The sequence below is a fragment of the Amblyomma americanum genome, chromosome 5 (assembly GCF_052857255.1).
Source record: "Amblyomma americanum isolate KBUSLIRL-KWMA chromosome 5, ASM5285725v1, whole genome shotgun sequence".
Lineage (NCBI taxonomy): Eukaryota > Metazoa > Arthropoda > Arachnida > Ixodida > Ixodidae > Amblyomma > Amblyomma americanum.
In genome coordinates this window covers 201,139,670-201,162,355 of record NC_135501.1, presented here as the reverse complement: position 1 = coordinate 201,162,355, position 22,686 = coordinate 201,139,670, and the positions used below count along the sequence as shown (strand labels likewise).

The following is a 22,686-nucleotide window of genomic DNA, read 5'->3' as shown; positions in this document are numbered from 1 at the left end:
GTCACGCTTCACCTCTATTATTTTCCCTGTCAGTTCATCTTGGTGTGACAACGTCGTAATGAAGTCGCCTGCGTGGAAGTGCAGTTCACACACCTGCACGAGAAAATGAAGCAAGGCCATTCGCCATGACTCTCCATTGCCTAAAACACTAAGTAAAAAGAGTCTGAATAGTGAACAGCTTTTACATATTTACACAGCTTTTACACAAGCCTTATGCACATCCACAGAACTAAATGCTTCCTGGACAATTCATACATAAGTGTAAGAAGTGATATCATTGCCTACAAAGACAGCATGCCTTTCCGGGAGCGACAGCTCACAACTAAGATAATTACCAGCGCCTATTAAGCAATATTTCAGAGTCTTACCCTCGAATGCTCTGTAGGTGTGAAATCCTTCCGTGGAATGGCTCGCAACCAGGCTTTTCTTCGTACTTCGTCTCTTGGGAAGCAATAAACACGTACTTTGGGACCATTCTGGTAGTTCCCGCGGCACCCGGGAACACAGCACCGGCCCATGTTTCACGAAGTTGCACTCGCTACACGGCAGGCAATCAGTTTCCCATTCGTGCGCTAGCACAGGTACGCACGCCACACAAGAAACGGCCACACGAAACAGACACAGCCGTGCGAGGAGCGAACGGAAATGCACCCAACGCCAGGCTGAAAGACTCAAGCAGCAGCTAGACGCTCACTGCAAGACTGCGTTCGTGTCTGTGCTTGCCCGGGCAAGCGCGAGCACATCGAGGGAGACAACCGAGCGGAGCGGAGCCGCGCTTGGTGAGCAGCCTGACCGGACACTTGGCGTGACGTAGCGCGTGTGGAAAGGAGGGCCTGGAGAGGCCTGAAGAAAGTATTTAGAGGGTGTTGAGCAGGGACGCTCTCCTCCTCTCCCATCGCTCCCCTCGAGCTCGGTTACACCGACGGCGGCGGCGGTGACGGCGACGCTGCTGAACCCACAGACGGGTGCATAAGAGCTGTGCTCTAAATAAAAATTATTGGGTTTGTCGTCGAGCCCATTGCTTAGATCTGGCTGTTATGGTCGTCTCTGCAAAACATTAGAGCCATGCACTCGCTGTGAGGCGGAGAAAGTTGATATAAAAGAGCCTTCGTTGCGGCATATTGCATTTAATTGGTCCATCATGCCGATTCAGGACCGAACGACAACGTCTAGTCGTCTGCTAGTTGCTCTCGCTTCTTTGTAGCGACAGCTGTTATAGCTTCGATTTAGGCATACGGCCCTTCATTCTACCGGGGAATCTACGATGTCGGACATTAGGGATGGAGTGCTTCGTGAAATAACATAATTTAACTTGATAAATCAAATTTGTAGAAGTTATTAATATAACTCTCCACCTGCCACCGATGCACGTGGCAAAGAGGAGTGTGGGAAATTCCCCTCGCCCATTTAGTGTAAATGAGGGAGACAGCAAGTGCGAGTGAGAAGAGAGGAGAGGATGGGAGGCGACGGGTGGTCAGATCAGATTTCTCGGACTCGCGGGAGCATGGCTAGGCTTTCTTTTACGATGTAGATTCTATGACCGAATGCAGGGCTAAATGGCTAAACCAATGCTTTCCCTAATCATACATGGCAGTTGTTAATCGACTGCATTGAAATTACAGCAATTTATTCAATTTTTGCAGTAATTTGTACTATAATGAATTTATTTCCTGCACTAGTAATTTACTGACGTAACGAATTACTTTGAGCAATAATTTCCCAGCCAAAGTAATCAACTTCAAAAGAACATTTCATAAAGGCCATCACTGCACTTCTGTATGCGAAGCTTTGGTGCGTCGTACGCCCGGCAGGGTGCCCGGAAATCAGAAGCGATGCATGGCAAATCGTCACCAATTAAAAAAAAAACTTGAGTAATATCGTATGTCCAAGACGGCTGGTGTCCATTGTTGTCACCTGGCCTGCACGTATACTAGAGGTAGGCGGGAGTGCACGTGTCGAGAGCATCCCTAGGCAGAGGAATTTACGGCTCTGCTAGTTGCGCCGAAGGACCAAATGGCGCATGTCGAAGTTCAAAACTTATGGTGTATGGTGGTTTAACGTCCCAAAGCGACTAAGGCTAAGAGGGACGCTGTAGTGAAAGGCTCCGGAAATTTCGGCCACCTGGGGTTCTTTAACGTGCACTGACATCGCACAGCACACGGGCCTCTAGAATTTCGCCTGCATCGAAATTCGACCGCCGCGGCCGGGATCGAACCCGCGTCTTTCGGGCCAGCAGCCGAGCGCCATAACCACTGAGCCAGCGCGGCAGGCTGAAGTTCAAAACCAGCCAGGAACACGCGCAAAGGCACTCCCACGGTTACGTCTCCCATGGTTCTGTATGCTGAAAGTGAACAAGGAAGCGGAAAGCCTCAGGGTGCTTGCCGATGATTCGACCAGAGGGCTCGCGTTCGTCTGGGCAAAGCGTTCATCATTGGCGGGGTTTAAACAGTGCCTTCACTCCGAGGAGGCAGGCCCGGTGAAGGGGAGGAAGTCGTGGAGTGGGAAGGGTGTTAGGATGTGGAGCGTGAATCTTGTCCAGACATGATGGCTGCTAAAGAGGATTAACCGGTTGACTTGCAAAGCTGTGAAAGAGAAATAGGTCAGCTCAGCATAGCGTGAAAAAGAAATAGGTATGGTTATGCACATCACCATGGGGTGCAGGGGAACAGGCGGCAGAGACCATGGTGGTAAGATTTACAAGCGTCGGCTGCGGGGTTCGACTCCTGGGACCGCCGAAGCAATAAAAAGCCTGCTTCGCAGGCTTCAAACGGTGGAGACAGCTTCAAGCAGCATTGCGTTGGGCTCGCCGCATCTCTCTAGCTTGGGCGCAGTTTAAAGTGACGAATGATTGGTCATGCTTATGTTTTTTTTTTGCTTTCCTCTCGTTGTCTTATTTTTGTAGTGACCCTTCAGTTAGGAAAGAAAAGAGATGAGGGAATAGCTGACGGGGGCGGAATTTGGCGGGAAGACCGAAGAATGTTTGTGTCAAGTCTAGATAGAGAAGTTGGTGTTTGTCTACTCAATTTGCTTTAGTTAATTGTATACAAGCAAAATAAAAGTAATTTTAAAGTAACTACGTTATTTTCCGGTAGTGATTGTAATGCAGTGTCAATACTTTATGTGAGCAGTAACTGGTAATGTAATTAAGTTACTTTCTGGTGTCTCTTAGAAAAGTAATTTCTGAAAAGAAAAGTAATTACTTTTCGAAAGTAATTTTCCATATATGCTTCTGATAATGCACTAATCCGATATGCTTAGCTCTACAATTTTTTTTGCTGTTGTACCTTTCGTTTGGACAAACAAACATTTTAGTTCGTTGCCCTGGTCCAGTTATGTATCGGCGTGGTGTGGGTAATACGCTGCTCGTCACTCGTCGCACTCCTCGTTCATTTCTTCTTCTTTCACCGCGAACGCAGGCGCAACGTATAGCCAGAAAGCTGCTCGTTCGTTTTCGTGCACCCGCCTTCCAAAGTTCGTAATTATACTTCACACATACCAGGATGCTAAGAAGAGAAAGCAAAAAAAGAAAAGAAATATACCTGGCGAGACGGGGCCATGACGTGGGCATCTGAAGTACTCCGCACATCCCTCTAAAAACGCTAGAGAAAGGGAAGGCTAATGAGCCTTTAAAGAAATCTTTGCGCTTTGAAGAGGCTGAAGGACAAAGCTTTATTTATTGTACGCCTTCTGCCTGGTGCGGGGTGTTCTTTGAGGGACTAATAGCGGAGGAACGCAATTAGTCCCCAAACGACCAACCGCTGTTGCACTATTTGTCGAATGCTCAGTACGTGGGGACAACAAATGTAGTTTACACGCCATTGCTGCTAATCTCTAAGGAAGTACCGATTGGACTTTGAAGAGGAAGGACAAACTATATCAGCCATACGCCACCAGTCCTGTGCAGGAGGGTCTTTGAGGGACTAATGGCATGGAACGCAGTTAGTCCCTAAATGACTAACCACTGTAGCACTGCTACCCGGACGGCTGGTAAAGGGGGAAAATAATCATGATCGATGTAATTTCGGCGTTAGTTCCCCAGATCCCCAGAGGATAGCTGTTACTCTCTGAGAGACTAGTGGCTGCGCCAACGCACTAAGCCTACAAGGGACTAAAGTATATATACAATTAGTCGAGTGGTTAGTCTGTAAGGAAAAAAACCGACGGGTCGCCGATGTCCCTTTCCAGTTTGTCCGTCAGGGATTAATGTTTGCTTTTTGACAGTGTAATTCCTTATGAAGAGGGTCTATAGACAATCTATAGACATTTTATAGATTCTTTTGGCTGCGTATAAATATTTATTTTTGTGTATTCATAGTCTATAGACTGCCTATAGACAAAGGCCACTAAAAGTGTATGACCATAAACCTATAGACTGTCCATAGACTTTCTGTAGGATTTGTATTTCCTATTACTGTTCTCTAGGGTTTGTCTAGAGAGAGTTTATAGAGTTTGTAGACAGAAGTTTATGAACAGCCTATAGACTGTCATATGAAATTTTTGTAAGGGATACCTGTAGGACGTAGTAAGCAAAGAACTAACTCCTGAAGTACTGTTAGTCCTTTCTGGCCTAGGTTGTTCTTCGAGACCGGCGCCTCGTGTTGTTTTGCTCCTGCACGCTCCTTCGCGCTCCTTGAGTCGCAGAAGGCAGCAGGTCCAGGGCATTCGCGGCGGTCGCCGAGGCTGAGATTAGATGACATTGTGTCGCGTTTGTCGCACGGCGAAAAGCCGGCCGCTATCGGCAATGGCCGCGGCGGTGGCGGAGGCAGAGACGAAATTCACGCCTCGTGTGCGTGCCGCGTCTGTTTTTGCTGGCCGAGTCGTTTTATCTTGTTGCCGAGTTCGTGTTTGGCGAGCTGACTTTTGACCCCCGCCGCATCAGCTGGGGTGACGAGCGGACACCGTGTTTCCGCCACTCTGTGCATCGGCACAATGTTTCGCGAGCAGATTGTTTTTTTTAGAAGTCCGTGGTGAGGCCTCTGCGACAAGGCCTGGGAATTGTAGAATGAAAGAAATTTGACTGTCGGAGTGAATGGTTGTTTGAATGGTTGATTTATTTTTTATTTATGTATGTTATGAGCCAAGGAAACAACGGGAAACATGATTCACGCTTTAACGCATACTTCCAGATAATTTGATCCATTGGGATTGTTTAAAGGGCAACTCAGAACAAAACAAAACTGGCATACATCGATAGATTACTGTGTTCTAATGGCAGAAGGGATAGTTCCACTAAAACCAGAGCTTCAAGCAAGAAAAGATAATGAAATGAAATGGCATTATCTTGATTCTTCCGGCCGTTTTCACTATCTGCGATGAGGTCAAGATAGTTTTACATCTACATCTTTGAAGCCAGGCTGCAAAGCTATTCACTTCCAAACGGGGATCACCAACTTCTTATATGTATTGACGTCATCGGTTTGAAATGAGGTGTGGGAAAAAAAATTTTCCGACTGTAAATCCAAAACGTTCACATGACACCATAGATCCAAAAACATATTTTTACTAAGAATAAAAACTGGATGCATTGGTTCAGGAGTGGGTTCAAGTTTTTCTCGCTGAAGAAAATAAAACGGAAACGAATTCATTGCTGTCCACGCTACACTGCACGCATAGAAAGGTGAAAAATTGAAAAAAAAAAAACGTTATACAGTGCTAGATGAGTCCTCGAGCGAGACTTTAAAGAAATCAGCACTGATAATAATCTTCCGATTGCATAAAAACATTAAGACATTTTAAGCAAAGCCATAAACAAATTCACAGTTGAGGTCTCTACTCTCGTGTTATTTACCATTCTATTAATAGTGCAGCAGATAATAATGTTCTTCAATGTGATCTATTAAGGCTGGAGGAGTGGTGTCGTAGATGGCTGATGGTCCCAAACACTAACAAAACTGCGCTTGTTTCCTTTCACAGACGACAAAATTACCCTACCCCAAATTATCTTCTGAACGGTTCTAGTGTTTTACCCCGCAACTGCATTAAGTATCTTGGTGTTGACATCTCGGGAACCCTTAACTGGTCTACCCATATAACGCGGATAATTAACAATGTTAACAAAACTCTCGGCTACCTACGTCGTAATTTACGTCTAGCTTCACCAGCAGTTAAATTGCTAGCTTATAAAACATTAATTCGGCCAAAGTTAGAGTACGCATCAGCCATCTGGGACCCCGCTCAACTTAACCTAACCCACTGTGTTGAACTTGCGCAAAATCGCGCCGTTAGATTCATCAACTCAAACTACTTATACTCCACCAGTGTTACCTCCCTGAAAAATAATGCATGCCTACCTAACCTCAAGCACCGCCGTATTGTTGCAAGGCTATGCTTGTATCACAAAATATATCATAACTTTACTCGCAACTGTCCTATCCAACCTGCTCATCGTTCTTCAGCCCGCACAAGCCACCACAAGGCCGTTTACCCACCTCCTGCTCGCACCGTGACCCATCTTCATTCCTTCTTCATCCAAACAGCGCGTGACTGGAACAGTCTTCCCACCAGTACCATCCTTGTTACAAACCCGGACCATTTCAAGAAAGCCATCGAAACTATGTTCTATTAACACCAAGTTGTTAGCCCACCTCTCATAAAAAGCCCTCAAGGGCCCTTGAGGTATCTATAATAAAAAAAAATATTAGCCTTACGAGCACACCATTCCCCTACAGTCCTCTGGAGAAAAAAACGTTTTTGTATATTCCAGGACGGCTTTGGAACTGCTCTACTTTGAAGGAATGATAAGACCGTATGGAGCGACCAGTGACAAGCTCTATTGGCTTGCTGCTCTCAAAGCCTGGCCGCTTATGAAGAATCAAATACATGTAGTTTAGTCTTTCCCGGTATCTCCTGAGCTGCAAAGTGGTCCCCCAGTTCATTTTATTAAGCAACGTGGTAGGACATGTCTACCAACTGTACGAATTTTAAATAAATTGTGCTGACTTTCTTTGGATACGTTCGAGTTTGTTAATGTTTTCTTTAGTGTAGGCGTCCCATATACAACAGATGCGTATTTCAACACAGGTCGAATAAAGGTTTTGCAAGCTAATAACCTGATTTTCTGCGCAAAGAGCAGCGAAGAGATCTTCATAAAATACAAGTTTTTTATGGTTTTCATTCCAACGCTAAAATTGTGGTCGTTCCACGCTAGATCAGATCGCAGCACACAAGAGTTATTGAATTCCGCCTGTATGGGAATGCAGCGGTAGCGGCCGCGACCTCGAGCTGAGCAGGAAGATGCCGAAGGTAGCTAAGCCACCACGGCATGTTGACAGAAGGAATGGTCCAAAACCGGTTTCCTGCAAGGCTACAGTCATGTTCACCACGGCACGTGCAATGGAGTCGCGCGCCTTTTCACGGTCCCAGCCAAGCTTGAGTGAGTTCCTATGCTTGTTGCCGATCAACGACTGGCGGCGGTGTCTTGGAAGTTGATGCTGTGCTTGTCCTTGGCCCTGTAATGGTAACGTAGTGCTTTTTTTTAAATAAGAGAATATAAATGAAGAGAATATGAGGCCTACCGCATGATCTCCCGTATGATCTTCGAGCGCCTGGACTCTATCAGGCGGGAATGAAAGCAATGGAGAGATAGATGAAGCGCACAAAAGACAGCACACAGACAAAGAATAACACGAGACAGGCGCTTTTGTACACTTCATCTGCTCAGTCTATGCACCAACTCGCCCCAGAACGTGTTCTACTTAAAATTATTTGTAGCCTATATGCAAATAAATACATTCACACATACAACTAAGTATAAGCACATCCAATCTATTACACGCGTATAAATATCCTATGACAGTCCTAAGCCTACGAGTACACTCGCGATTTGCTTTTGAGTGAGCTTGCTACTCTAACGCATTTAGGCTGTATCGGCAGTATAGCGGAATGCATCGGTGGACCGGATTGAGCGCTTTTTCAAGGTGTGGGCGTGGCTCCGATGAAAAGGAAATACCTGCATTTCAGAGGTGGAGAAAGCAGGTAACAACACGTTACTCCTTGGGCGCAAGTGGTCTCTTCTCTAATCATCATCTGTTTGAGTTCTAAGGCACGCGATTGAACACACCTAAGGGTGTGTTATTTGAACCGAGGACGGCAACATTGTGGTCACAAATTCGATTTTGGGGGCATCGGGAGCTGGCTACGGCAGGTTAGTCTATGATTCACCACCTTTACACAATCTAGTCCTTGATCGATCCTTTATGTGCGTTACATATTTAGTTAACGTATTGGCTGAAAGTTTTCCTCGAGTAACATAACTCTTTAGAAAATGCCGCGCAGAAAAAAAAAATGCTTGAAAAATGGGTCTTTGATCCCACCTTGGTTGTGTAGATATACCTTGTAGCATGAAGTTGTTTGGAAATAGCTGCTGTTGCGGCAATTAAAATCTGTCATCGTCATCATAAAAAAGGAAAGCTTCTGCTGTCGAGCATGAAACAAACGCATTGAAGCACCAACAAATGGGCACGAAACGATTGTTTCGAACCACAGGCAAGAGGACTGCCCCCATTACGTCACTAGCAACGTGTCGATAAGTGGGTAATGCAGTAAGCTTTATCGATAGCTAGTGCTTGAAGAATTCCATTGTAGCTTAAGTGCAGACCCCTCCTTTCACTTATTTTCTCTCGAAATGAAGAAAAGCGCCCAGGAAACTGCGCATGCCAAAAGGATGTGGATCGCGAAGGCATACGCAATAAAGAGAAGTGAAGAATACAGGAAAGTGAAAGAAAGAAAAACGAAAGAGAGAAACAAAATGCAGCGCCAAGCCCGGTAACCGAGGGGAAACCGCAAACAGTAGCGGGGGCGGGTTAGTGGGTGCGTCTCTCTTTCATCGGTCGGGGTCTCTTTCAGCCCTGCCGCGGGCATCGCTTCGTCTGCAGGTGCAGCCGAATGGGCGTCCATCACTGAGGCGACAGAAGCTGCTGAAGCAGCGGTTGTGCGTCCGAGCAGCCGGACAGTAAGTCATCCCCCCACACCTTCCTTCCTTTCGCTCCTCGCCTCTATTCCTTCCTGTGTCCCGGGGCCGTAATTCTTCGGCTATTATTCGGGAATAGGCAAGAAAGGGGGTGCGGAGGGGGTGGCTGGGATTGGAACCAGGAGCGGGAAGCGGGTCATACTCTCCGCCGCCTCAGCCTGCCCGTTCTTCCAGCTCCTTAGTGTCCGGGCCACTTCCCCAACTCCCCCACCGATTCCCCTTTCTGACTCGTGCCCTAGGGATAAGCTCTTGCACCTCCACCTTTCATGGTGCCGACCCTGGAGGAGCGGGTCAGCGACGGCTTCCATATTATATTATGCTCAAGATTTTAGCTTTCTATTGTATTAAATATTTTTTGTGAGTTTAATGCATTTTTCTTCTATTTCTCATTTGTTTTCTTGCCAAGTTTATCGCTTTCTTGCATTGAAAGAACGGGACATGAGGCAGTCGTACCGTCGAACCTTTTGAACTCTGAGCTTTTCTTCCGTTCGCGCTCGTCGCCCCTGCGTTGGGCCCGTGCGCTTCTGAGTCGGTCGACTTCTTAACGGGTTTACAATGGCGCCGAAAGTGATACCGGTGATTACTGCGGGCTCTTTATATTATTAACATCTCTTTCATGCTTTCTCTAGATCTTTTTTTACTTCTTGTATTTCATTTAGCGTTCATAGCCGGGTAGACGGCTCACGGGAGTGACAAGACGTCTTAAGCAGATTACTATAGCATCTCTCTTCAAAACTACTCAGCTTTTTTTAAACACGCTACTTAGATGAGGCTCGCATGCGGTGCTCGAGCAGACATGGTCTGCTCGCCACATCGATGTACTGCTCCAAAGGGGCACCTTTTACAACGCGTTCGGTCTTGTTAGATCACATTCAGCGAGTTCCGATATTTCTATACGCTTTCAGGACAGGCGGGCACCTCGTTCGAACTTATATCAGAATATGCAAGCTACTTGATTATATCATTATTATAAAAAGGGTTGAAAAATTTACTTAGAGAAAAGGTCTCAGTCTTCAACTATATTTAGGCATTCTAATTAACTGATAGATATTATTGAATCATCGGCTGGAGTTTTCTGAGTAAACCTCATAGATATTTTTTTGTAATAATTTTGCAACGAATGAAATCAGGTACCTAGCAGAATCTAGCGGCGCTGTACAGGTGGGTTGCGGGGATACTTCAAGTAATCGCGTGCAGCAGCAGCAGCAGCAGCTGGCACTCAGTGACACAGCAGCAACTGAGGCCACATTTTGTAGTCAACCTGTAATGGCCGGGGGGGGGGGGGGGGGGGGGGGTGCTGGAGCTCAACGTTCAGCGCCACCAAAACCTGTGCCGATTAACTCGAGGTGACCGTCGCGGCCATGTTGCTTTCGAAGTGCCGTCGGGATATTGGGCAAGGTGCTTTTTAATGTCGCATTGGTCGTTTCTTTAAGGTTTCAAGGTCATTGAGATCATCACCAAAAACTTTATTAAAGAACTCGGCCATTGAGAGTACTTGCGAGTGTTTTCGGCCACCGATATTGCCTCAAACATGCCGCCTGTTTAAATACGGCTACGTACAAAGCGTGCAAGAAGCGAACGACAAGTACCTCACTGCGAAACATCTGTCGCAATGAAATAAGCGTGCGTTTAACGTTGAACTTAAACAGAGTATTTTATTTAGGCTTGATTATGCGCGTGCTTTGTCTGTAGCTTCAATCGGTTGATGCACGTGATGTTTACCTGAGAAAACAGGGAAAGCAAGGACGAAGTTATAAGGATATCAGTAGTTTCTTTTTGGCTCCTTTGCAGCATCATATACAGTTTCCTCGTGATTTGGTCATTAATTTCACGTCATGCCTTAAATTTGCGTTTGCAACTAGCGGCTCGCGACAACGTAATGAAGGTCACAGGCAGCTGGCTAGGCAAGTGCAACTGCCAGTACGACTGCCTTGACGGCTCTAATCGATGCTTTCATGCAGCGTGCCTCGTTATAAAGCCCGAGCGAGCATTTGGAACCAGCGTATACAAGCAGCGTGCGGGCAGCCGGCTGGCTGGAAACCAAGCACTGAGCGATAAAGCATTAATAAGTTAGGTCTTTGAAAATATGATGCATTTTATTTAACGAATCAAAGCTCTCTCGCCCACCCCGAGGCATTCTTGAATTTTACCGTCTTTGACAGTGCCACGCGCGGCATTTCTATGGTGCATTTTCTTTTTGCATAACACAGTCTGTCTATATCATTCTTATGTTTCTTGACCATTCGCCGCCCACCTGGCTTCTGTTGTCCCCGCGTAATAATAATAATAATAATAATAATAATAATAATAATTGGTTTTTGGGAAAGGAAATGGCGCAGTATCTGTCTCATATATCATTGGACACCTGAACCGCACCGGACGGCAAGGGATAAAGGAGAGAGTGAAAGAAGAAAGGAAGAGAGAGGTGCCGTAGTGGAGGCCTCCGGAATAATTTCGGCCACCTGGGGATCTTGTAACGTGCACTGACATCGCTCAAACAAAACTGCCGTTTGGGCGAGTTGGTGGGACATGATTCGAAAAGCCCAGCGCGGAAACAGACAGGGACACGAGAAGAAAAAACACTGACGACAGGACGATCGCTGTCCTGGCGTCCTGCACACGGGCGCCTTACCGTTTTTCCTCCATAAAAACGCAGCCGCCGCGGTCCGGTTCGAACCCGGGAACTCCGGATCAGTAGTCGAGCGCCCTAACCACTGAGCCACCGCGGCGGGTCAAATGTTTGCGAAACGTGATGCAGAACGCTATAAACGACACATGCCATGGTGAGGAGGATGTAAGGCATGGCCGAGGACCGCGATACGCACAGGCTAAAATAAAAGAGTAACTCTTTGTTAACGCATGGTTTATGCGTCCGGCAGGTAAAGCAACACACAAACCACTGCGGTGTGCAAGACTACCTGCGCGCCCCACTCAGCAAAGAAGGGTGAAGTGCACACACACAACAAAGCGGCGGCGTCACGGCGCGGGCCTCTGGCGAGTATCGTGTATCACGCATCAGCGGTGCCCGCCGACGTTCGCGCTCCCATGGTTAACGCACACCACTTAGACATACGCTGGTTGGCGTTAAGACAGCGGGCGCAAGAGTAAATGACATGGGCTAAGTAAGCTACGCGGTGTACGGTATACCTGCAAACCACTTAGGTATCATTGCCTAATGTTCAGTTATCCCCTCCTTCCTGGTTTTAGAAAAGAACAATGCATTTCGTCGACAGACGAAAACCAGATGAATTCTAATGGCTTAAAATTTTGAACCGCTGTAAAGGCATTGGGTCTCCATTCAAAGCTGCGTTCGAACAAAGGAATGAGAAAGAAGTTGCCCACCAGGAAAGCGACGCATAGCCGCCATCTACACCTATCTCCTGCACGTCCGTTGAAATCACGGCCTCTTCGTCGGTATCCGTGACCGGAATACCCCCCCCCCCCCCCCCGTAGTTACTGAGAGTTTCTCGAAGGATGGCCTAGCATCACATCACGACATTACCAATCATTTTAAAATAGAAAGGAGGAGAAAGACCTTAGATTAGGAGGTCCTGGGTGAACTTAAACACCTACTTATCGCAGTTACTTATTCGTCTTAAATGGATAAAGGTTTAAGAACGTCTGGTCCTCGCATCCTTACGGAAAATTATTTCAGCAGCAAGCTACATGTAGGGTAAAACGAAACATCGTGGTGCTCTGCGCAGTTGAATGTAAAAACAATGCCTTTATTGCTTGCTTCGAAGCTCAGCCGTGGCTCTCATACTATCTATGGTGCACCGTACGTGCTAAATAAATACATTGATTGCCAATAGGCGCGAAGAAGACATTGGGGAAGTTCTGGAGAGAATAAAGCAACGCCGGTGATAATAATAACAATAATTGGTTTTTGGTGAAAGGAAATGGCGCAGTATCTGTTTCATCTATCGTTGGACACCTGTACCGCGCCGTAAGGGAAGGGATAAAGGAGGGAGTGAAAGAAGAAAGGAAGAAAAGACGCCGGTGCCGTCAACTTCGTTTTGGGGCCGCTAGAGGCGCCCTGCGCAGGGAGAGTAAATGATGGAATGCGAAGGGCAAATGCGGCATGAGGTTTCTTTAACATCTGAGCGACAGACTCTTTCCACTAGTAAGTACGGCTGCTGAACTGATTCTGAACTGTATCTATTGCGATTATTATTTACAAACCTTTTATTAGCTTTTTTCCTGTTCGTGTCGTCTGCATGCCTTTGTGATGTGCGTTGAGGAGTGTTGACGTTAGATACCAAACGCCAATCTCGGAGGCTCGACTGAACGCCGTAGCATCCGGAGCGCATCTAAGGCTTGCCTTTTCACGCCAGCATGATCACACCATGACGCTGCGGTAGATTCGCTTTTGTTTTAGTGATGCCAAAACTGGTCATAATGTATCAAGTTGTAAATAATACATTTTGTAGTGTTTCAGAATATTTTGACCTTCCTGACATTACAAATAATTTTAATTGCTGAACTTTAATCCGAAGAGAAGGAAATACGGAAGCCAGTTTGAATACTTTCAACACGGCAGGCGAAAGAAATTAGCAAACGTATGCTTACCCACGAGATGAAATTTGATTTTATGGTGAATAATATAGCATATACGTTTGTACCAACTGTTAATATTATATATCTGATAAAAATAAGTTCCACCGTCTATCCTACTGTCACCATTCATGCGATCTTTAAAGCTTATTCTGCGACGTCCTTAAATGCCTAACTTCCACTGACATCTCAATACAGTGCCCTTAGCTGCTTCAATAAAGTATGCCGCAGAGAATGCGAATTTAGAACCGCGACCTCGTAGCTCAGGAGATAAATACCTAGTAATGTTCTCGCGGCATCCACGCTGAAGAGGACAATGTCTGCTCGTATCTGGTTCATCTTATTTGCTGTTTAATAATTTTCATCGCGTAAATAAAAGTGCCCAGTTCTTTCAACGCATACAAAGGCTTCGCTTCCCGGTAAGGGGGTAAACCCTGTTGTTCAGCACCACAACAAGAACAGACCGCACGCAAGATTAAGCATTCAGCGCAGCGCACATTATGCGCCGCCGAGTCAACGAGGAGTCTAGCACGGCGACCACGCAGCGGCAACTCTTCACACCCTAGAGCGAAAATGACATCAGCTAAGCGTCGGGAGACACAGAAAGCGAGATATGCGAGGACAAATGTCGATATCACTTTGTTCCCGCCCGGCGCGCTCCAGGCAGCGTGGAGGCACACAGACGGGAAGCCAAGCCGAAGCCAAAGCCGTGACTCAAGCCACGGAGTCCTCGCTAATGTACACTAGCCCGGCCACCCTCAGGGGGCGGGAAAGACAGTGGGGGAGCCTGGTTTCGCGAACTGAGTACACACGTATACACACTGGGTTTGGAGAGAAGTGTGAGTACAGGGTTGGAAGAAAATGAATAGCGCTTTGGGAACGCGCAGGGGAAGGGGTGGGCTTTTTACGGCGAGTTGGTCATAAAAGAGGTGCCTGATAGAGGGCGCCGTAGAAAGGGTACAACATCCAGTGACTCTAGGTACAAGAGCGTGAACGATCACTGTCGATGTTTATTGGCTTTACGCTTAGACTGTTGTTGTTAGCAGTGTTTTCTTTTTGTTTTGGTTGGCGCTGTGTCGTTCAAATTGCGCTCGGAAAGCTCAGATAAAAAGCACGGTTTTGAAAGTGCTGTGGTGCAAGGCTCAAGGTAGGATTTTCAAAGTCGGGTTCGTTGTTGAAGCGATTGGCGTGGGTGCGCCTTCCCAAGACATTGAAAGTCACAGGAAAATCTCATGAGCTGGTTGCTTGGTTGTCACAAATGACGTCATTGGATGTATTACATATCTCTGTATAGGTGTTCCAGCTGACACAAGCCAATGGATTAAAAAAGTAGAAATAGTACAAGTTGGCTGTAATCAGTCCAAAAGAGTATGACTAGTGATTCACCAGAACAGCTAGAAGTGTAATTTAATCTGCACTTTATTTGAATTACTTTCCAAAAAATAATCATTCAAATTTTAATCGGCTAGGAACATGGTATCGTTCCCATTCAACGCGGGAATGCTAATGCTGTAGAACGCCAAGAGATATGACAGCTGGGGTGATTTTGGTTTCCATAGCACCATAGCCAAAGAGTTTTCCGTAAAAAGCAAAGAAAAACGAAATCGAAGCTTTCCAGAAAGCTGTTTAGTGCACCTTTAAGGTGACTCGCCGCGGTGGCTCAGTGGTTAGGGCGCTCGGCTACCGATCCGGAGTTCCCGGGTTCGAACCCGACCGCGGCGGCCGTGTTTCCCTGGAGGTGAAACTCAAAGGTGTCCGTGTGCTGTGCGATGTCAGTGCACGGTAATGATCCCCAGCTGGTCGAAAGTATTCCGGAGCCCTCCACTACGGCACTTCTTTCTTCCTTTCTTCTCTCACTTCTTCCTTTTACTGCGTTGTTCAGGTGTCCGCCGATATGTGAGGAAAATACTGCGCCATTTCCTTTCCCCAAAAAACCTTTAAGGTGAGGCATTAGGTCAGATTTTTATGAAGAAATACGGGTTAATATTATTACACACTCTTGCTTCTCAGAGTGCACAATCACCTTCCGGGTCCATGTTGGAGGATATAGGGATCCCAATCTCGACCAGGCGGTGCTCTGGAAGCGAGCAATCAGCGCCCTCTGGCGAGAATTTCGTAAAGTGGGAGCAGGGTTGGCTGCGTCGCTTCCTTGAAAGGTAGTGCTGGCGCAAAAATAATTTTTTCTCGCGATATTGATGCTTTTGCTTCGATGTGTCATTTTAATTGCGGGTTCAAGAGCTTAGCTATATCTTGCTGCATTTTCTAAACTAATAGCGATGATCAGCAATGCTACTCAGAGCGAAAACAGCACTCACAGTGCATAATAAAGATTTATTCAGCGCTGAAGAAAAGGCGCCTCGCTTACTGCCAAGGCCCTTCAGCTTAGAAAGCCGTTGATGAAAGTGCTTTGCAAGTGTTAATGCCACCCATATACAAGAATATAGAATAATAATGTAATAGGCGACAGCAATGATGCTTAAAACTAGCGCGTTACGGTACACACACACAAAAGTTAACGTGGCCTCAACACAAGCTTTGCTGACCATTAAAAATAACGGCTACCTCGTTTACTTAACTTTATTATAACCTCTGCTTAAAAAGCGTCCGCGCGTACATAGACGCTCATAAACCAGTTGATGTCGGTATAGATATATATGCTTGTCGCGGCCCAAAGCCCTATACTAACCAGGTAAAGCTAGCAATATCTAGCGGCGCTGTCATGATCACCCACTAACTACATCTGAAACGAAAAATTCCGTCAAGTGTCACTGAGTGCCATTTCGGACTAGAAAGCACTCCGAAAAACGCAAAGCCCAAAAACGGAGATGCGAAATAAACAGCGCTGAACGCGCGCCGTGGTTCGTGTTTTCGCACTGATAATACAAATAGATCAGGAGAAAATAGCCAAGCTCTCCATTCTCCTAACTTCTGCGATACTATGGTATTCAGTTCAACCTATCTACTAAAGACGCGCATTGCCTTTCGCACGCTCGGAAATCATCGCAGCTCGTTCGCGCGCCCCTCCAGCGGGTGAGTCCATTGCGGGCAGTGCGAATATATGTGTTAGTTAATTCGGCCGCGGCGGTCGAATTTCGGTGAGGCGAAATGCTAAACGCCCCTTTACCGTGCGATGTCAGTGCACGTTAAAGAACCCCAGCTGGTCGAAATTTCCGCAGCCTTTCACTACGGCGTCCCTCATAGCCCGAGTCGCTTCGTTACGTTAAACCCCCATAACCCAAACCAAACCACACCAAACCTAACCATTTATGTTAAAGGTGTACCTACGGTTACTAGCACTGGCACGCGATGTGTATTGAGCTGACATTACTGCACAGAAAACACTAGACTCTGCTGACTGCTACTATCCACGCTTTGCGCCTCTGTTTTTCGTACCACTTGTCTCGGAAGCGACGAAACTTTACGGGTGGTGCCTGGCTCTCTGTGAATTGTGCACAGTGTTGTGGCACTCCAAATACAGAACAACAATGACTTCCGGCATAGTGCGAAGACGAAGAAGTGGATACTATTGTCAAAAGTGAGAGAATATTAGTGGTGAAGCCCGTTTGACCCGGCTAAACAATTATCTGCTCACCTGTTAATAATTTCCCCTCTCGCCGCCAGAGGATAGAGGCGGCGCTGCCGCTGTGCAGGCAAAATTGAGCTTGGGTTCCCTATAGGCTTTATACGCAGGTAGAATTGTGACATGTTGTAGATAGTCCTACGGCGGCTGAGAATCATAGTGTGATTGATTGATTGAGTGAGTGAGTGGGTAGATAGTCCCACGGTGGCTGAGAATCATAGAGTGATTGATTGATTGATTGATTGATTGATTGATTGATTGATTGATTGATTGATTGATTGATTGATTGATTGATTGATTGAGTGAGTGAGTGAGTGAGTGAGTGAGTAAAAGTGGGTGGGTAAATGGGTGAATGGGCGGGCGGGCGGCCGGGCGGGCGGGTGAGGAGTGAGTGGGTGAGGAAGTGCTCAAGTGTGTGGGTGAGGGAGTGCGTAAGGGAGTGAGTGAATGAGTGAGTGAAAAACTTTATTGTCGCAAACGGCTATTCATAGCACCCATGCCCACTACCGAATATTATAAGCACTAGCATGATGGGTCGTCATCATCATAATCGCTATTACAGTTTTAAGTAGGCAGATTTAGTGCCTGCTGATGAGAGTGACACTATGCTGACGCTCCATAAATGCAAGAATTACAATGATGGCTTGCTTTATCTTGAAGGCTCAGGGAATACCACCCTCGTGCAATGACTCGCTCGCCGTTTTAGGTTAGTAACATTACGCCTTTACATGGGGATCGCAGTAAGAGCTGGCTAAACTCGCGACGCCGTCCTAAAAGGACTCGGCGTTGTCGGCGGTGAGGCGATCCCCGTGGGACCAGACTCCGCGGCGGAGCGGCGACGGAAAGTCGAGCTCTTCTGCCGAGCCACCGCTGTGGAGAGGGGCAGAGTGGATGGAGGACTCGATGAAGAGGGCACCTGCACGGTCCTCACTCGGAGTCTCGTGGGCCCGACGATCGGCGCGAGCGGTCTCCTCGCGTTTCACCGACAACACCACTGCGGGGACCGAATGACGCCGTCCCGCGTCTGGATGCCGCCTTGGCCGCGTCACTGGCGGGAGTGGAGGGCCGTGGCCGAGTTCTTGCAGTCCTGGAGCTGCCGCACCAGGCAAGTATGCAAAGGCAAACAGATGACTTTGAACCACCTGCGGAGCTTAAAAACCGTGTACGGCACTAAAGACAGGTGGCACAAGTGACGTAGACAGGGGAACTTATGGGCTGTCCAGCGTACAACGCGGAAAGGCGTGTGTTGTTCGCTTCCCTCAAGAATGCAGGAGCCCCTCACAGTTCCCTTCGGGACATTGCCTATCCCGCGCGCACGTCAGTAGTGCAGAAATAATTATCCACGCCTTCTTTTTAAAGTTCCTACTGGACTCGGATTTGGACTCCATATGGTGATAGCAGGAGTTCACTATTGTCTGCTTTAGGTGATTGTATTTTGAGCCGTGCGGATCAATCAGGCCTCAGGTGTGTGCCTGATTTGTGGACCATATTCAGCACTTAGGTATCGCTACGGTGAAGCATTTGCCGGCCGAATCCGCAAGGCTAATTCCATCAGTAGCGGCAACAACCTTAACGTCAACCTCAAGCAGCCAGAAGCAGTTTAGCGCATTAGCAACAATTATCTCCAAACTCTGGAAACCATTCTTATTTGCTCATTTCTTCGCCTTTATGCATTGTTGGAAGTTCTCTTCTTTTCTCGCCTTGGGTCATCTGTGGCGAGAAATGTGAATTTCAAGGAGCTCGACTCCCGTACTGAAAGTGAGCGCCTCAATGAACATCTGACGACGAAAGAGGAACACAAAGACTTCCAGCCATAGCGAAAAATAGAGACAGGTGTTCATTCACTACTGTTAATAGATGTCAGTTGCTACTGCGTTCGAGTGTCTATGCTTCGTTTTGTTCCTGTGCCCATGTACGTACTTCGTCCTCTATGTGTAGTGTTGCACGTAGTATTCAGGGCTCAAAACCGACATGGTGGTGGTGATGAAAAATTTAATGGACACAGGGGACTTTAGGACACGCAGGTCCTTGGGCCCCCGCATGGCCCCACTGGCTAACTTGCATCCCGCCCTACTTTGAAGTGTGTGTGCGTCTCTGCTCACCCCAGCGAGCCTTTCACCCATTACGTACTCAAACGTTGCAGTATATCCTGTTGGTGCCGGTGGCTGGATTTAATAGCCGGGTAGGAACTGGGGCGCGGGATGGTGCTTCGAGTGCCTACGCTTATGTAATACATAGGCCAGCGTAAGTTTGGGTGGTTAGTGAATGGTGCGTTACTACAAGCCAGCTGCGCAAGCAGAATGTAAACAAGGGGTTCTATTATCCTAACGGATCATTCCTAAGTGAAGCGCGTGCGCTGATATGCCCTGTTTCGAGCTTGGCTCACTGAAAATATTGGATCATCAGTCTTTCATGTGATCTGGGGTGTCGTAATTCGAGGTAAGTGTCAGCCCAGGTCGGCTACTCTTCGCTCATCTTCACTACCTAGTGTACGGGGACATGCGACACCTTGATTGGTCCCCCTTTTCACAATGCAAACGGCCTACTAAGCAGAGAAGCCTTGCATTCGCACTTTACATTGATATATGCCTCTCTGAAGTTAGGCACCCAGGAATTTCACCGCTGCCCCTGCTTCGGAAGGTGGCGCTTTGGAATCGAGCAATCAGCGCCCTCTTTGGAGCAGATTTCAAAATGCAGGAGCAGGGTTCGCAGGGTCGCTTCCTTGCAATGCAGTGCTCTCACGGAGGTGTGTGTTTCGTTTCGTGATTGACACGCTTTTGCTTTGCTTCTGTGCACCGTTTTTAGTGCATGTTCAAGAGATGAGCTGCGTTTTAATTAGGAACCCCACGGGTCCTATGCGTCGTCGGTCATAAAATTCGCCCATTGGCTCGAAGCAAGTGACGTCAGCAGTTAGGAGCATTTCCATTGGCTGAGGGGAGTGGCATCACCAGACTAGAGAACCCACATGAGCTGGGGGAACCAGAGGGGACGTCACTTCCGGTAAAGGCGTCAACAGCTGCTAATGCTATCGCAGATAATGGTATTTGGTTCTCCTGTGAAATAGTTTACTGTATGTTCTAAATCAATTGTAAAACCTATCAACGTTAACCAGAGCAAGAAGGAATTCACAGCGAACAAGAAACATTTGTTAAGCGCTAAATCGAATACGCCGCGCTTATTGCCAAGACCATTCAACGTACACTTAAAGGGCGCAACAAAGTGCCTTTCAGGTGTGCTGTCACCTACACTACACGCATTATAAAAGGCGAGCATAGTAAAGCTTAGGTTGCAAAATATGGGGTTTAACGTCACGAGGTGATACATGGATGATGAGGGATGGCGTAGTAAAAGCCTCCAGATTAATTAATGCCACATGGGATTCCTTAATGTACGTTGATATCGTACAACACATGGGCGTCCTTGCCTTTCGTCTCAATCGAAATACGACTTCCCCGGTCATGAATAATAAAGCCTGAACATTTGCTGAACATTTATATAGCTGATTGCTGATTTATTTTACTGCCCACATAAATCAGCTGACGCTGATTCGCTTCTTGCCCTGCTCATCAGGTAAAGCCCGCCATATTTCCCTAGATGCGCTATCATGATTTCGCACTAACTACAGACGAAACAAAAATTGCCGCCAGAAGTCGTGGAGGGCCGCGTTTGGAATAAGAATGTACCGCGAAAACCACGAAGCAGGAGAAATGAGAATTAAACGAGAGACACACAGCGGTGAAAGCGTATTGCTTTCCGCCCTTTGTTTCGTGTTTTTTGCTTGTAATTAGAAATGGATCACAACAAACTGTCTCAGCTCTCCACCCTGTTTACCTTTGCGATGCTATCATATTCATTTAGACATGCCTACTACACGCGTTCATCCCGCTCGAACGAACTAAATACATTACGGCTCATTCACTTATTCTCTGAGCGAGTCGGCAGTGGGCTCTTTTAGCTTTCCGCTTAGCCTCAGAGGTGTAGTCCTACGCGATGAAAAATAAGCCAGTACTACTGCAAAGAAAACACCTGACTTTGCGAATCTCTGCGGTCTATGCTTAATTCTTTATTCAATGACTACTTCGCCTAGCGCAAAGGCGCTGCTCCTGTGGGTTACAATGTGGAAAAAAAAAAACTATATTTCATTGCGTCTCTGCTTCGCGCACCACTTGCCAGTCTTCGCGAACAAAATAGCTAAAGAACAGACAATTATTTCTCGGCCACTCGCTGCCTTGGCTCTGCACTGCACCGATTTAATTTCACAATCCAGGTGCACTTCCGGGGCGTTAAGCCTTGCGTACCACACCACACTACACTACACTCCACGACATTACACAAGAGAACCTATAATACAATACAATACCATACCACCACACTACACCGCACGTCACATCACAACACAACATAGCACGACACGACACAATATATACCATACCTTACCATGTCATACAATGCCATACCATACCAAACCATAACGTACCTTGCCGTGCCATACCATACCATACAATACCATACCATACCGTGACGTGCCATACCATACCATACCGTACCGTGCCGTACCATACAGTACCATACGATACCATGTCATACCATACCATAACATACCGTACCGTGCCGTGCCATACAGTACCACTCCATACCATATCATACCATACCATACCATGAAATGCCATAGCATACGATACCACATTACTTGACTGGCAGTTAACGCGTGTCTTCACGAAGAAGAGCTTGTGGCCTCATTTGAAGACGCGAGAACTAAATGTGGGCCGTTTCAGTAGCATCCTGCCGCGAAGTGGTTATGCGTAAGCGCGCGGCTTTTTTACTTCAAAGGACGGGCACAGCCTCGAACTCATTGACGTGTCCCGGATTATCTGAACACGTGTGCTCCGTAGGCCGAGGATAAGGTCTTGAGTGGGTTTGCGGAGAAGGAAGTTTCCAGCAAACCTCTTGTGGTCGTCGGCAGCGGACGGGCACTGGCGAGCCCGGAGGAAGCCTTTATCTTATCTTCATTTCGGCCCCATGTAAATAGGGTCATGTCTCTCCTCTCCTTTTCCCCTACCTTCCCCTCTTTTTCTCAGTGGGTCCTCCTGTAGTCCATCCGAGTTTAAGATCCTCTTAGTAGGCAGCTGTTTCATACTGTTGGAACCGAAGATGCTTGGACTAGTCTGGCGTAAAAACATTCTTTAAGGCGAAAGCCTTTAATGGCTCATACTCGCGCATCCGTTTTAACGATGTCTTCCACGAGTAACGCGGAAACTAATCAGGATAGCAGAAAACGAATGGCAGCATCAGAAAGAGGGGACAAAATGTAACCCCCACCCAAAGTTTTGATGACTGTAGAGTGATTATTAATTAATTATAGCCAATTATAGCTAAAAACAAAGAAAACAACCAAATTCGTCGATATAGCGCGGACGTAGATATAGCGACGGGAGTTGGTGACTTCACACCCGAGTTGAAGTCACACATGGGAACGGCGTGCACGCTGGTGGCGCCACCTGCTCACCACCACCAGAGAAGCCAGAGAAGAAGGCCAGAAGAAGCAGACCGCAAGCGCCAACAACGTCGTCTAGATCGAAAGTGT

At 47.1% G+C, this 22,686-nt stretch overlaps 1 protein-coding gene across 3 annotated transcripts; it reads right to left on the bottom strand.

The window, feature by feature from the left end:
* Window positions 1-17,556: 17,556 nt before the first annotated feature.
* On the bottom strand, window positions 17,557-21,911 carry LOC144133417 (uncharacterized). 3 transcript variants are annotated; one of them, XR_013315048.1, is made up of 2 exons: window positions 21,785-21,911; window positions 17,557-18,195 (listed from the first exon to the last, which is right to left on the bottom strand). XR_013315048.1 is itself a non-coding variant. In XM_077666506.1 (2 exons), exons 1-2 carry the CDS (start codon window positions 21,770-21,772, stop codon window positions 17,873-17,875), a joined length of 336 nt encoding a protein of 111 aa, XP_077522632.1. In that variant the 5' UTR covers window positions 21,773-21,880; the 3' UTR covers window positions 17,557-17,872. The 3 variants fall into 3 exon arrangements, 1 of the variants encoding a protein (XP_077522632.1); XR_013315049.1 differs by having other exon boundaries at window positions 21,780-21,905; XM_077666506.1 differs by having other exon boundaries at window positions 21,760-21,880.
* Between the last annotated feature and the right edge of the window lie 775 nt (window positions 21,912-22,686).